The following is a 15,304-nucleotide window of genomic DNA, read 5'->3' as shown; positions in this document are numbered from 1 at the left end:
TTGCCTTTGGAGGGGCTAGAAGTAATCTTGGGGATGGACTGGCTGTCGAACAATCACATTATAATTGATTGTGGACGGCGCAGTTTGGTATTCCCAGAACATGATGGACTAGAGTTAATCTCAGCCCAGAGAGCAATAGATGAAGTGGAAGCGGGAGGCACCTGTTTTATGATAGTGGTTCATATAAAGAAGAATAGCACCGCCAAGAAGATTAGTGTGATTCTAGTAGTGGAGGAGTATGTGGATGTGTTTCCAGATGAAATACTAGAGTTACCACCGAGTAGGGATGTAGATTTCACCATTGATCTTATCCCTAGAGCTGACCAGTATCCATGGCACCCTATAGAATGGCACCAGCGAAATTGGCCGAGTTAAAGAAGCAAATAGAAGACTTGTTGGAGAAGAAGTTCATCCGGCCGAGCGCATCACCTTGGGGAGCACCGGTACTCTTAGTAAAGAAAAAGGACGGCAATTCAAGGTTGTGTGTTGATTACCGTTAGTTGAATAAGTTGACCATAAAGAATAAGTATCCATTGTCGAGGATAGACGATCTACTGGATCAGCTGAGGCGAGCCGCAGTGTTCTCTAAGATTGACTTGAGGTTTGGATATCATCAGATCTTAGTCAAACTGGAGGATGTGCAGAAGACGGCGTTCAAGTCACGCTACGGGCATTACGAGTATGTAGTGATGTCGTTCGGGGTGACAAATGCTCCTGCTATTTTCATGGACTACATGAACAAGATATTTCGACCGTACCTGGATCAGTTTGTTGTCGTGTTTATTGATGACATACTGATATACTCTAAGAGTCGAGATGAACACGCAGAGCATCTGAGAGTGGTGCTTGGAATTCTCAGAGAGCATAAACTGTATGGGAAGCTGTCGAAGTGTGAGTTTTGGTTGGATAAGGTACAGTTCTTGGGCCATGTAATCTCAGCCCAAGGCATAGTAGTGGACCCAGTAAAAATTGAAACGGTGGTGAAGTGGGAGAGACCGCAGATAGTTACTGAGGTGAGAAGCTTCTTGGGTCTGGCGGGTTATTACAGACAATTTGTGGAAGGGTTTTCCAAGATGGTGAGTCCATTGACTCAACTCACTAGAAAGGACCAGCCTTTCTCTTGGACAGACGAGTGTGAAGTCTGTTTTGAGGACATGAAGATGAGATTGACCACTGCACCGATACTAGCTATTCTTGACACAACCAAGACGTTTGAGGTGTACTGTGATGCTTCATACCAGGGCTTAGGTTGTGTATTGATGCAGGAGAAACGGCCTATTGCTTATGTGATATGAATCTCATTGCACAAGGGCTGACTTAGGATTTTTTTTTCTTTTAGGGTTAGAACCAATTATGACCACGAGATGTTTTGTGGGCAGAATTAAATATTCTTTTGAAAATTGGGTGAAGAAGAAAGTAATAAAGGGTGAATCTAAAAGTGGAAGGAAAGAATCGCTCTTTCCAAAGGAGGCAACACACAAAGGATGGCAAAATCCTTTGATACAGCCAAGGGTTCTTGAATCACTCAAGAACTAGGAGAATCACTCTCACTATTAGATAGAAAATTGAATTTCTGAACAAAACTTAACTTGATTTCATTGATAATAAATGGTTCAGCTTATATAGAGGCTTTAACTATTAGGGTTACAAAAAGACCATTAATTGTCATTATATCCCACTAGTGCTAATAATAAACCAATCAAGCTAATAATTGTCCACTACCTAATGGCTAATTATAACTGAAATTGGGGCAGCCAAAAAGTCATCCAAAATTATTCAGCAAGGTCTTCTTAGTCTTCCAAGGCTGGTTCTTAAGATGTCAAATGGGCCTTTATTTAAATAAAAGAAACTGCATTAATCTGGCGCGTTAGTCCTCTTCCATTTGGACCGCGATGCAATTTACAACTTTTGTCTTTTCTCCTTCAAACTTGGGCTTGTACTCAAATAATATTGACAACACTTGTTGTAGAGCTTCTTTTGCTTTCTTTGCTCTAGACCTTGTCATAGGTCCTCCAAGTTCTTCAAGTGGATCCTTGTCTTTGCTCATTGTCACACCTTCATCATTCTCTCCCTCTTGAGAAGGATTTGTCCTCAAATCAGATTCTCCCTCTACATCAAAAAGGGATAAGTCAGACACATTGAATGTGGAACTAACATTATACTCACCAGGCAGATCAATTTTGTAAGCATTGTCATTTATTCTTTCAAGCATTTGGAATGGACCATTTCCCCTTGGTTGAAGCTTTGATTTTCTTTGTTCTGGAAACCTTTCCTTTCTCATGTGCACCCAAACCCAATCTCCAGGTTGGAAGACAACCTTCTTTCTACCTTTGTTAGCTTGCCTTGCATAGCTTTCGTTTTTCTTTTCAATTTGACCCCTTACTTGCTCATGTAACTTCTTCACTTAGTCAGCTTTAGCCTGTGCTTCTTTATGCTTAAATATGGAAATGTTAGGCATAGGTAGCAAATCAAGAGGAGTTAAAAGGTTAAATCCATATACAATCTCAAAAGGTGAATAATTAGTTGTGCTATGGACAGCCCTATTATAAGCAAACTCAACATGAGACAAACATGCTTCCTAAGACTTAAGATTTTTCTTTATAACAGTCCTAAGTAATGTGCCTAAAGTTCTATTGACTACCTCAGTTTGACCATCAGTTTGTGGGTGACAAGTAGTAGAAAATAACAATTTAGTACCAATCTTACCCCACAAGGTCCTCCAAAAGTGACTAAGGAATTTTGTATCCCTATCACTCACAATGCTCCTTGGTAGTCCATGAAGTCTTACTATTTCCTTGAAAAACAAGTCAGCCACATGACAAACATCATCCACCTTCTTGCAAGGTATAAAGTGTGCCATTTTAGAAAATCTGTCAACAACAACAAAGACAGAATCCTTTCCATTCTTTGTTTTAGGCAGTCCCATAACAAAGTCCATTGAAATATCAGTCCAAGGATATTCAGGAACAGGTAAAGGAGTATATAATCCATGAGGCTTCACCTTAGATTTAGCTTTTTTACACACAATGCAGTGATCACAAAACTTATGTACATCACGTTTCATATGAGGCCAAAAGAAGTGCTCTTGCAAAATTTCCAAAGTCTTTTGAACCCCAAAATGACCCATCAAACCTCCTTCATGTGATTCAGTCACAAGCAACTCTCTAATGGAACACTTAGGCACACACAATTTATTTGATTTAAACAAGAATTCATTATGCCTATAGTAACCATTTTCAGAAAACTTTTCACATGCAGCATATATTTCAGCAAAATTTGCATCATCCTTGTACATGTCTTTCAAAGATTCAAGACCAAACAGTTTAGTTTCAAGCATAGAAAGCAATGCATGCCTCCTAGAAAGTGCATCAGCCACTATATTTCCTTTCCCCTTTTTATACTTGATTACATACGGAAATTGCTCCAAAAACTTTACCCATTTAGCATGCCTCTTATTAAGCTTACCTTGTCCTTTCAAGTATTTCAAGGACTCATAATCACTGTGAATGACAAATTCTTTGGGTAACAAATAGTGTTGCCAAGTCTTTAAAGCTCTAACCAAAGCATACAATTCCTTATCATAAGTAGAATAGTTAAGGGCAACCCCACTTAACTTTTCACTAAAATAAGCAATGGGATGTCCATCTTGCAGCAAAACAGCCCCAATACCCATATTTGATGCATCACACTCAATTTCAAAAGATTTTGCAAAATTAGGCATGGCAAGAATAGGTGCATTAGTTAGCTTATGCTTGAGGGAAGCAAAGACCTCCTCTTGTTTCTCTCCCCATTTAAAACCCACATTCTTTTTAACAATTTCATTTAGAGGTGCAGCCAGGGTACTAAAATCCTTAACAAATCTCCTGTAAAAACTTGCTAAACCATGAAAACCCCTCACCTCACTGACAGTCTTAGGTGTAGGCCATTCTTGGATGGCCTTGACCTTTTCCGCATCAACTTGTACACCTTTAGCACTCACAACAAAACCCAAAAACACCACATGATCAGAATAAAAGATGCATTTTTCCAAATTGGCATACAATTTTTCTTTTCTAAGAACAACCAAAACAGATTGCAAATGTTCAACATGCAACTCAAGATTGGTGCTATAGATCAGAATATCATCAAAGTACACCACAACAAATTTACCAATAAACTCTCTTAAAACATGGTTCATTAACCGCATAAAAGTACTAGGTGCATTTGTCAAACCAAAGGGCATAACCAACCACTCATACAATCCATATTTAGTTTTAAAAGCAGTTTTCCATTCATCACCTTCTCTAATCCTAATCTGATTATAGCCACTTTTAAGATCAATTTTAGAAAACACACATGCACCATAAAGTTCATCAAGAAGATCATCTAACCTTGGAATTGGATGCCTATACTTGATGGTGATTTTGTTTATTGCTCTACAATCAGAACACATCCTCCATGAGCCATCCTTTTTGGGCACCAAAATCACAGGTACAGCACATGGACTCATGCTATCCCTCACCCAACCTTTACTCATGAGTTTAGTAACTTGTTTTTCAATCTCTTTGGTCTCTTGTGGGTTGCTCCTATAAGCTGGCCTATTGGGCAAAGCAGCTCCCGGAATGAGATCAATGTGATGCTCAATTCCTCTCAAAGGTGGCAAACCATCAGGGACACTTGCTGGAAACACATCTTTATAATCCTGCAAAAGGGACTCAATACTAGAGGGCAATTCAAATTTGCCAAATTGGTCAGAATTTGAAATTTGATTTTGACAAAACAATAAGTAGAGGGGCTGTCTTGCACAAAGCACCCTCCTTACCTCTCTTTCTCTTGCTAAATAAACTTGCTTACCCTCAAATGTTTCATTTTCTCTCATTTTCCTGTCAAGTGTTTCACTCTTTTTCTTTTTCCTTTCAAGTGTTTCACTCTTTCTCTCATTTGCTAACTTTTCTCTCATTTTTATTTGATCCTCACACACCTCTTTAGGAGACAAGGGTTTGAGGACCACTTTTTTATCTTGATACATGAAAGAGATTTTGTTAGTGAAACCATCATGAATGATTTTACTGTCATACTGCCACGGTCTTCCCAAAAGAATATGGCTAGCCTCCATGGGAACCACATCACATAAGATCTTATCTTCATATTTCCCAATGGAGAAAGAGACTTCAGCTTGCTGTTTCACTTGGACTTCTTCTCCTTCACTAAGCCATTGAAGTTTGTATGGCCTAGGATGTGGTTTAGTGTCCATGTTCATTTTTGACACTAATCTTGAACTCACCACATTGGTACAACTTCCTCCATCAATGATTACCAAACATACATTACCATTAACTGAACATCTTGTATGAAAAATATTCTCCCTTTGAGATGCATCCTCGGCCTTGACTTGACTTCCCAACATCCTTCTAATCATGTATAACTCTCCTACATTAGGTTTCAATTCGCCATCACTCTCTTCTACCTCTCCACCATCATCATCAGAATCGCTTGTGTACTCCCCATTATCCTTAAGAAGAACAGTCTTCTTTGTAGGACACTCATAGGCATAATGTCCCATGCCCAAACATTTAAAACATTTCACTTCTCTAGTCCTCTTTGGTGGATGTTCAGGTTTCTTTTGAACAATTTTTCCTTCATTAGAAAGCATTGAATTGCTAGAGGAGGCAACACCTTCTTTCTTTACTCTATCTTTTCAGTTTGAAGAATTGAAATTGGTAGAACTCTTTCTTGTTGTACTCTTTCTTTTAATTTGTTGTTCTACCTGTATGGCTTTATGCAATAGATCCTCCATCTCCACAAACTCCTGCAACTCAACAACATCTCTAATATCATGATTTAATCCATTAAGGAAACGTGCCATAGTTACCTCAGGATCTTCTTCAATTTTGGCTTGGATGATAAGAATCTCCATCTCCTTATAATACTCATCCACTCCCTTGCTTCCTTGAGAAAGTCTTTGTAGTTTCAATTTTAAGTCCCTATGGAAGCTAGAAGGTACATACCGCTTCCTCATGACCCTTTTCATCTCACCCCAAGTGTCCACCAATGGCTCCTCATCTCTAATCCTCTGTCTTTGCAACTTGTTCCACCAAATTAAAGCATAATCAGAAAATTCAGTTGATGCAAGCCTTACCTTTTGCTCCTCACTATAATTATTGCAAGAAAATACATGCTCAATTTTGAGCTCCCACTCCAAGTAAGCTTCAGGATCACTCCTCCCCTTGAAAGGTGGCACATTCAACCTTACTCCTTCTATTCTCCCTTCATTCCTTTGTGGCCCTCCTCCTCCTCCTCCTCTTGGTGGGGTTCTATTCTCTAGTTGTCCAACCTATCATGAAACTCATCTTGTTGTTGCTTCATCAACCTCTCCAAATGTTGAGATAATGCAGCAATTTGCATCTGAATATCATTCCTTTCTGCCATGATTAACAAACAGATCAAGGTAACAAGAACAAAATATATATATGGTGTTTGAAAATTTTCTCACCCACTCAAGTGTTTGCACTCACAGATTGGCTTTTACTAAAAATAAAACACTCTTGCCTTTTACCACTCAAATTCTCCTTGGTTCCTTAGGCAATTCAAGAGATTATGGCCATAACAAAGAACAATTCTCCAATATGTGCAGCGAAACGCTTGTAAGTAGACAAAGAAAGGTTAACAAAGAAAAAAAGAAAAAAAAAGCCAAGAAAAGTAGGTAAAAAGAAGGAAATTAGCAACAATCCTTCAATAACACCAATATATTACCTTATAAAAATTGTTACGAAGCATGAATCATTCGGCCCAATTTTTTTTTTCACAGTTTCAGTACAATTACGAATTGCTGTAACTATTTTCTTTTTTTAATTTTTAGAAGGGCCTAACTTTTGCAATGATTCAGCACACACATAAATAATACAAGTAATAAGGTAATGAATTGGTAAAATAAGAAAGAAGGAAGGATGTTACCAATTTGACGTTCAAACACTTAAACCGAAGCTCTGAATACCAAATGATATGAATCTCATTGCACAAGGGCTGACTTAGGATTTTTTTTTCTTTTAGGGTTAGAACCAGTTATGACCACGAGATGTTTTGTGGGAAGAATTAGATATTCTTTTGAAAATTGGGTGAAGAAGAAAGTAATAAGGGGTGAATCTAAAAGTGGAAGGAAAGAATCGCTCTTTCCAAAGGAGGCAACACACAAAGGATGGCAAAGGAGGACATGAAGAGGAGATTGACCACTGCACCGATACTAGCTATTCTTGACACAACCAAGACGTTTGAGGTGTACTGTGATGCTTCATACCAAGGCTTAGGTTGTGTATTGATGCAGGAGAAATGGCCTATTTCTTATGCCTTTTGCCAACTGAAGGTACACGAGAAGAACTATCCTACTCATGACTTGGAATTGGCTGCGGTAGTTTTTGCTCTCAAAACATGGAGGCACTATTTGTATGGGGCATAGTTTCAGGTATTCAGCGATCACAGGAGTTTAAAATACTTGTTTGATCACAAGGAGTTGAATATGAGCCAGAGGCACTGGATGGAATACCTGAAGGATTACGACTATGAGCTGTTATACCACCCTGGTAAGGCTAATGTCATAGCAGGCACTCTCAGTAGGAAGAGGGCTCATGTTTCAGCCATGATGATTAAGGAGTTGAAGCTAATCGAGAAGCTGAGAGATATGAATCTGGGATTGGATAGGGAGGCAGGTCATATACGGTGTAGCATGTTGAGGATATCTAATGAGTTCCTAAATGAGGTTCGGGTGGAATAGGGTAAGGATCAGGAACTGCAGCAAATTATTAATGAGTTGGGAATAGAGAAGAGAAAGGACTTCAGGATGGTATCTTGCGATTCAGAGAGAAGGTGTGTGTACCCAGCAGTCGAGTATTGAGGAAGATGCTCTTGGATGAAGGGCATAAAAGTCGTCTTAGCATACATCCAGGTATGACTAAAATGTACAAAGACTTGAAGGCGACCTTTTGGTGGACTGACATTAAAACCGATGTGGCAGATTATGTAGCATCTTGCTTAGTGTGCCAAAAAGCGAAGATCGAGCATTAGAGGCCAGGTGGTACGTTGGAGCCTCTTGACATTCCTCAGTGGAAATGTGACAACATTTCCATGGACTTTGTTACACATCTGCCAAGGTCAGTGAGGGGGCACGATTCTATTTGGGTAATAGTAGATAGATTGACAAAGTGCATTCATTTCCTGCCAATCAATCAGAAGATGTCCCTGGATAAACTAGTAGAGTTGTATGTTAGGGAGATAGTCAGGTTACATGGTGTGCCTACTAGTATTATCTCAGATAGAGATCTGAGGTTCACATCGAGATTATGGCAGTCATTGCAGAACACTTGGGCACTCAGCTGAGAATGAGCTCGACATATCATCCTCAGATTGATGGCTAGTTTGAGAGAACCATACAGTCTTTGGAGGACTTACTGAGAACATGTGTCCTGGATCACCTCGGGACGTGGAGTGATGTGCTACCGCTGGTGGAGTTCACTTATAATAACAGCTACCATTCTAGTATTGGAATGGCACCTTACGAGGCCTTGTATGGCAGGAAATGTCAGACACCTTTGTGTTGGCAACAGGATGGAGAGTCTGTAGTACTTGGTCCAGAATTCTTACAATAAACTACTGAGAAAGTAAGGGTAATACAGGATCGGATGCAGGCAACTCAAAGTCGGCAGAAATCCTACACAGATAAGAGGAAGAGGCCACTTGAGTTTGAGGCTGGTGACCATGTGTTCCTCAGGGTTACACCTACAGTAGGTATTGGGAGAGCATTGAAGTCAGGGAAGTTGACTCTTCGATTCATCGGGTCGTATCAGATTACGAGGTGAATTGGACTAGTGGCGTACGAGATTGCATTGCCACCTCACATGGCAAACCTGCACAATGTCTTCCACGTATTATGGTTGAGGAAGTACGTGGCGGATCCTACTCACGTGCTGGAGCAGGATGATGTCCAAGTGCGTGAGAATTCGACGTTGGGAGTTGGACCGATGAGAATTCTAGATTCTCAAGTCAAACAACTCAGAGGGAAGGAGATTCGGACTATGAAGGTTCTCTAGGATGAGACAACCCAAGAGATGACTTGGGAGATGGAGGATCTCATGAGGAAGTCTTATCCTCACCTATTTGCTGGTAAATCCTATTTTCGAGGACGAAAACTTTTAAAGGTGGAAGTGAAAAGGTAGAGGGAGGGCAGCCAAGAGGGGCTGGAAAACCATCAAAATGAGAATTTAACACCCCATTAAGCCCTTTTTCGTTTTAGTCTTTAAACCCTTAATTAAGACACATATAAAAGGGCCAAATTGGGGGAAAAGAGGGGTTTTGACAGTGGTGATCTTTGACTCTGAGAGAAGAACGAAAATTGGGTTGTGAGTGGTGAGTGGTGAGTTTAGGTGCGCAAAAGGTGAACTGGAAGGAGGCTTGAGGAGAAGCATTCTTCTTTCCCAATTTTGATCAATAATTCCAGGTTAGGGGTGCTGAAATTATGTGTATGTTTATATGGTTTGTGTTTCTGCGTGTTGTTCTCAAATTGGAATTTTATGTGTTGTGGTTTCTGGTATAATGTACACTGCAATTGAGAATTTGGCAAGAGAATGTGGAGTGTAAAGTCTTTTGGGTATGAAACAAGAATGTGATGAGGGTTTCGGGTATTGTTATTTGATTCATTGTCAATTTCTGCGTTTTGAGGATTTAAACATGTTTACAATGTGTTTTAGAGTTTGATTGATGATATAGATTGAATGAACATGATTGTATTGTAAATTGGCATTTGTTTGGTGTCTTTGGTGCACGAGCAATGGCAAAACTCTGCAAGTTTCACCCAAGCGACTCCTTCTCGCCTAAGCCAGAGTTGCAGGAGTCCATTCAGTGTTCATACTCAAGCAATTCGCTCAGGCGACCAAGGTTGGGTTTGGGCAAAATACAGTCTCGCTTAGGCGAGATTGGCTCGCCTAAGCGAGGTCGCGAGGAAACCTGGATGTTTTGAGCGCGACATCTCGCCCAAGCGAGAGGTTTTGGGGTTCTGAGCGACAAGTATGCTCGCTTAGGTGAGAATGGCTCACCTAAGCGAGGTCGCGATGAGACTTGGTGTTTTGTTGAGTGAATCCTTGTCCAAGCAAGGAGCTTTGTGTGTTCCGAGCGACTAGAGGTCTCGCTCAGGCGAGGAGAGCTCGCCTAAGCGAGATGACGAGGTACATACATTGTTACACGCTCGCTCAGACAAGGTGGACTAACCTAAGCGAGACCAAGGTTCTAGCTTGGGCGAACATGCGTGGCTAAAGCGAGAATGGCACAGAGCCATGTGTTTGTGCACTGTTTGGACTGTTTGCTTGTTATTTCCTAAAGGATAGGAATTATATGCTTGTGTTTGTGGTATTTGGGCTTGAAGGACTAAGTCCAATAGGGGTCTGGGATGTGCTTGATGATTGGACGCATGATGGGCATGGAACTGGTTGAGTTCCCATCGGCTGCTAATGGGCGAGGAGTCCTTAATATGGTGATTATATGCGTCGGACGCACGATGGGCAAGGAACTGTTATGTTTCTGTCGGCTACTATTGGGCGAGGAGTCCATAGTATGGTGATTGCGTGCGTGCCAGGGTCCAAGTTAAGAAGGCTTAAATGATTTACTACAGACGAAGAGTCTGTAGGGTAGGACTATGAGCAGAATAGGCTCATAGGGTTGGACCACGAATGGGTTAGTTTCGTGGAAGCACAATGAAGTCCCAAGACCTAGTTCATGTATATGACTCATGAAGGACTATGAGATCATGGATGAGTAATTTGAAAACAATGAAATAATTAGGCATGTTCTTTTTGGGATGGGTGGCATATTTATTTCATGTATATTTTTATATATTGTGCATAGCTCACCCTTTCTATGTGTGTGGCGATGATCAGATAACTTGTTATCCGGGAGCAGATGATTTGACAGGTGAGCTAGGAGATGCTTAGAGGCGCAGGGGCTACCTGGGTTTTTGACCGGATTTTTATATTTAGACTTTTGAAATTAAATTTATTATGTGGAATTTTGATGATTTTGTAATACTGTTATTGCGAACATATGAATTATGTTATATTAAAGTTCTTAATTTTCCGTGTTTTGGGAAATGGTATCATATTAAATGAGGTTTATTTTCATTTCCTATTTTATTTATTTAAACTTAGTAATATTCCTTAGGAATGTTACACTTATATTGTTTGAATGTTTGATTTTGAAAACTTTTTTCTTCTAAAATACAATTATTATAAGATAATTTTTTTTGAACATTGCAATATTATAATGTTAATTTGTACCATTATCTAAGTCCTGTTTTATTAACAAAATCAACTCTTCCATAGGCTTTAACCTACTCAATCCTCAATTTTACCTTGATTTTGTAAATAAATAATGTTTGGGTTACATTGATCTAATTATACCACTAATCTCCAATTTTTGTGTCTGATTCAGTAATATGAAGCTTTTTCCTCAAACCAAAGACGTTGGCAACGAAAGAAGAAAGAAAAAGAACTAATTTTGAAGATCTGAGCCATGGATCCAACGTTGCGCCACCAGAAGACAAAGCTTTGAGCCATTTGATTCGTAAACTCCAATGTGGTGCAGGATAGCGCTGGGTGTTAGCCTGATTCCAGAGAGTCAGCACCTGGTGCCACCTAAAGGGCGCCAAGCGGCAGACGACGCAGATCCATTTATCTTCACCTTTTGTTGATCGTGCCTAGCGGTGTACAACTTACACCGGATTCCACTTTTGTTGATGTGGAAATTTTGCCCTATATCTTCTTGATGTCTCGAAGGAAAGCCATCTTTGGCTAGGGAGAAACGCGAAAACATTCATTTGGAGTTCTTGGAAGGCTATTAGGGTTTGTAGGAACTATCCCTTTTTCCTTTTTGTATCTCCTTCTTCTTTCATCTTTCATTTTGTAAGCTTGTGCTTTCCATGACAATGGAAAGCTAAACTCATTTTGTTGGGATAGATGTAACTACTAAACTATCTTGTATTCCACAAATGCTTTGAATATATATATATATATATATATATATATATATATATATATATATATATCCCCCTTCCATTAAATGCTAGTATTCTTGTTTCTTTGCTTAATGCTTCCTTGGTTTAATAACCCATAACTTGATACAAGGTTCATTAGGTATTGGAAAATATCTTTTGAAACCTAGAAATGAAACAAGATACATAATGGAGCTTGTGTCTAGGAATGGAGCTTGACCCATTGGTTGTCTTAAACCCTAGTTCATATAGTGGATTTGTTTAGTAAGGGTTCAAGGGATTGACTCTTAATAAGGAAACTTAGGCTTATTCTACTAAGGGATTAGGGTTTGAGTAGACGTGTAGGTTGACATTAATATATTAATGGAGAGGGTGTGATTTCTTTTATATGCATGAGAGTGAGGTCGGTGAAATATAACCCCAACAATACCATTCCATATCATTTCTCATCTTTTCCACTGTCTAAGCATTTTAAACGCCAAATTTCACCTCGTACTTGTTCATGCACAACTTTACTTTCTTGCACCAAAACTCAAATTATGGATTCATTCTTTAGTTTAAATTAGTTATTAATTACGTGATTAGTTAGTATTACACGTGTCTCTTGGGAAACAATATCCCGATCTTACCGGTTACTACTTGCACGACTTGGTACACTTGTCAAAGTCTTAACACAATTCATAACATTTAGTCTCTGCTTCAAACAATTTGATCAGTATCTCAATTCACATGAATAATCAAAGATCAAAACATGTTTCAAACGATCAAAGCGCATTATAAATGTTGTAGCATTAAAGGTCACTTGACACTTTGGTCATCTAATGACTTCACCTGCCTTAGGTCGTCTAACCATTTGGATTGTCTAATACCTTAGTCATCTGATGACTTAAGATACCTTAGGTCATTTAACCCTTGGTCGTTTAATGCCTTAGTCGTCTAACACTGACTTAGGTTATCTAAAGACTTTGGTCATATAATGCTTTAAACCTGATGGTTACTATTGTTAGACTCGTCGAACATTGTGAGTTGTTTAATCCTTAAACTCGTCTAGTGTTAAGACTTAGCCATTACATTAATCAAATTTCTTGCTTTCATCGACACATTCAATGTATGAATATTAATCATTTAAGTACATGCAAGAACCAATACACATAATATATTTTGATCATTGAACCACATTGATCAATTCCTTAATCTTATTATCCTAGTTAGACGTTTTCTTTGGTGTTTTGATGAGTTTTAGTTTGTTTTAATGTATTTATGTTAAGGAGAAGTCTGGCTCCCATGATTTTGATTTATTTTTGAAAACAACAAAGTATGAAATATGATCGTACTTCGTTTATAAGACGTAAGTACTTTTAAAAGCAACAAATAATGAAAGATACAATACAGTCTTATGTTTATGTATCAACATTTACATGGTTAGGCGATATCCACATAGTCTTAAGCTAACATTTTATTTCATGAATACTTATATGTTTCTTTTATGTTGTAGGGAATATGCGTTTCTTATGTATGACCAAGAATATCTACTTTAAAGCTTTTATCACATCAATAATCTATTGGAACTCACATTAAAACTATTTTGCTTTATTAACTCGATCAGGCTTGCTTTGTTAACTCTAGAATGAACTTTATGAATCTATGCTTTACTTAATTTAAAGTAAAGTCTCTATGATCAAGACTTGATAAGTCTAACCAATTGTTCATTTGTTGCTAGAATAACAGAAGTGCATTTAATGCATGTATGTAGTGCATTTAATGCATCTTCAATGCCAAAGCTATTCTGACACAAGAAAGTCATTCAAGTGAGTCTATAGTTGATTCTACGACCAAAAAATAATTTACAATGACCATTTTCTTCCAAGCCTATACAAAGTCATCTTTTAAAAAAAAGAGTTTGAATAGTAAACGTGTTGAATGTTGCCAAAACATTTATAGGTGTAAATAGTTTTGTAAAGAGCATTGTTTGTGCTCATTTAACAAACTAATAAAACTTGTTTAACCCTTTAAATGTCAAAAAAAGACAAACTTTCTTTAATGAGGGAAACTTGTGGTTTATTGGTCACATATTTTTTTTTTGTCTTTAACCATGAGTGACTTATATAAAGAATATTCATGTTAAGCTAGAAATAACCTGTTGTTTAAAGAATACTCACGTTAAGTCATAAATGTGTTATTGTTTAAAGAATACTTATGTTATGCCATAGGTGGCTTGTTATTGAAACAATACTCAAGGTTTTTGTCTAGAAGTGACTAAGTGCCAAAGAATACTTAACATGTTAGCCAAGAGTGACTGTTTTGAAATAATACTCCGATGGAGTTAGCCAAGAGTGACTATGATATGAAAGAATATTTATTTGTACTTCACGACAATAATCAACCTAATGGAACTTTTGTAGTTGGTTGAGAACTACACTACAAGAAAAATTGATATTACCGATGGTCAAAATCTATCGGTAATGTTTAAAATTCGTTGGTAATAAAATTTTTAAATTATTGATGGATTTTACTGAAAAATTTTAAGTTATGTAATTATCGGCAAATTTTATCAATGGACGTCGGTACTTAAAATTTGGATTATTGACGAATTTTATCGATGAATTTTTCTGTTGATAACTAAAATATATATTACCGACAAATTTTTTCATCAGTAATTAAAATATTAAAATCCGTCAGTAATTCATATTTACCAACGAAAATATATTTGTCGATAAAATTTTGTCAATAATTTTAAATTTTTTTTAGTGCTAAACATATTTTTCATTACTAGACGAATTAGTTTAAAAATACTAAGCAATCTTTTACTCCTTAATTTGTTTTTTACATGTTACTTTTGTCTATGTTAATCAAAGAAGGAGAGCATCCATCGCTTTTTTCTTTCAAAAATTTATTGATGGACATTTGTCATATAAACCACCATCTGACTACCTAGTATTTGACAATACTTTGCAAAACAAGTTTTTAAAAGATTTTGAAACACAATTCAATTCCCTTATTGTGTTTCTCCTATATTTCATAGTTTTTTTTTTTGTTGAAGTTGATTTTCTTGAATGATTTTAGCCGACCAAAATTTAATTTCAATAAACTAAACTTGTAAACTCAACGAGATAAGAACATTTCAACAAATTTAAAACATTTTTAATCAATAAAAAACTACTTAATTTTTATTAAAGAATTCAGATACTCCGAGACAAATTTAAATTAATCATGATCAACTCAAAATCACTTTAAAAAACAAGATTAATCTAACAATACATCCTTTATCAACTTCATATAAATGGAGACATCAAATAT

At 37.6% G+C, this 15,304-nt stretch overlaps 1 protein-coding gene across 1 annotated transcript; it reads left to right on the top strand.

Moving 5' to 3' along the window:
• Positions 1 to 689: 689 nt before the first annotated feature.
• On the top strand, positions 690 to 1,295 carry LOC114194814 (uncharacterized mitochondrial protein AtMg00860-like). The gene has a single exon (XM_028085226.1). The coding sequence runs from the start codon at positions 690 to 692 to the stop codon at positions 1,293 to 1,295; it is 606 nt and encodes a 201-aa protein (XP_027941027.1).
• The last annotated feature ends 14,009 nt before the right edge of the window (positions 1,296 to 15,304 follow it).

The sequence above is a fragment of the Vigna unguiculata genome, chromosome 8 (assembly GCF_004118075.2).
Source record: "Vigna unguiculata cultivar IT97K-499-35 chromosome 8, ASM411807v1, whole genome shotgun sequence".
NCBI classification, from domain to species: Eukaryota; Viridiplantae; Streptophyta; class Magnoliopsida; order Fabales; family Fabaceae; genus Vigna; species Vigna unguiculata.
The sequence above is the reverse complement of the archived record's forward strand: the minus strand, read 5'-3'. Positions and strand labels throughout refer to the sequence as shown.

Bases quoted from the DNA above. Each gene is read 5' to 3' on its own strand.
- LOC114194814 (XM_028085226.1), top strand. From the start codon at position 690: ATGTCGTTCGGGGTGACAAATGCTCCTGCTATTTTCATGGACTACATG.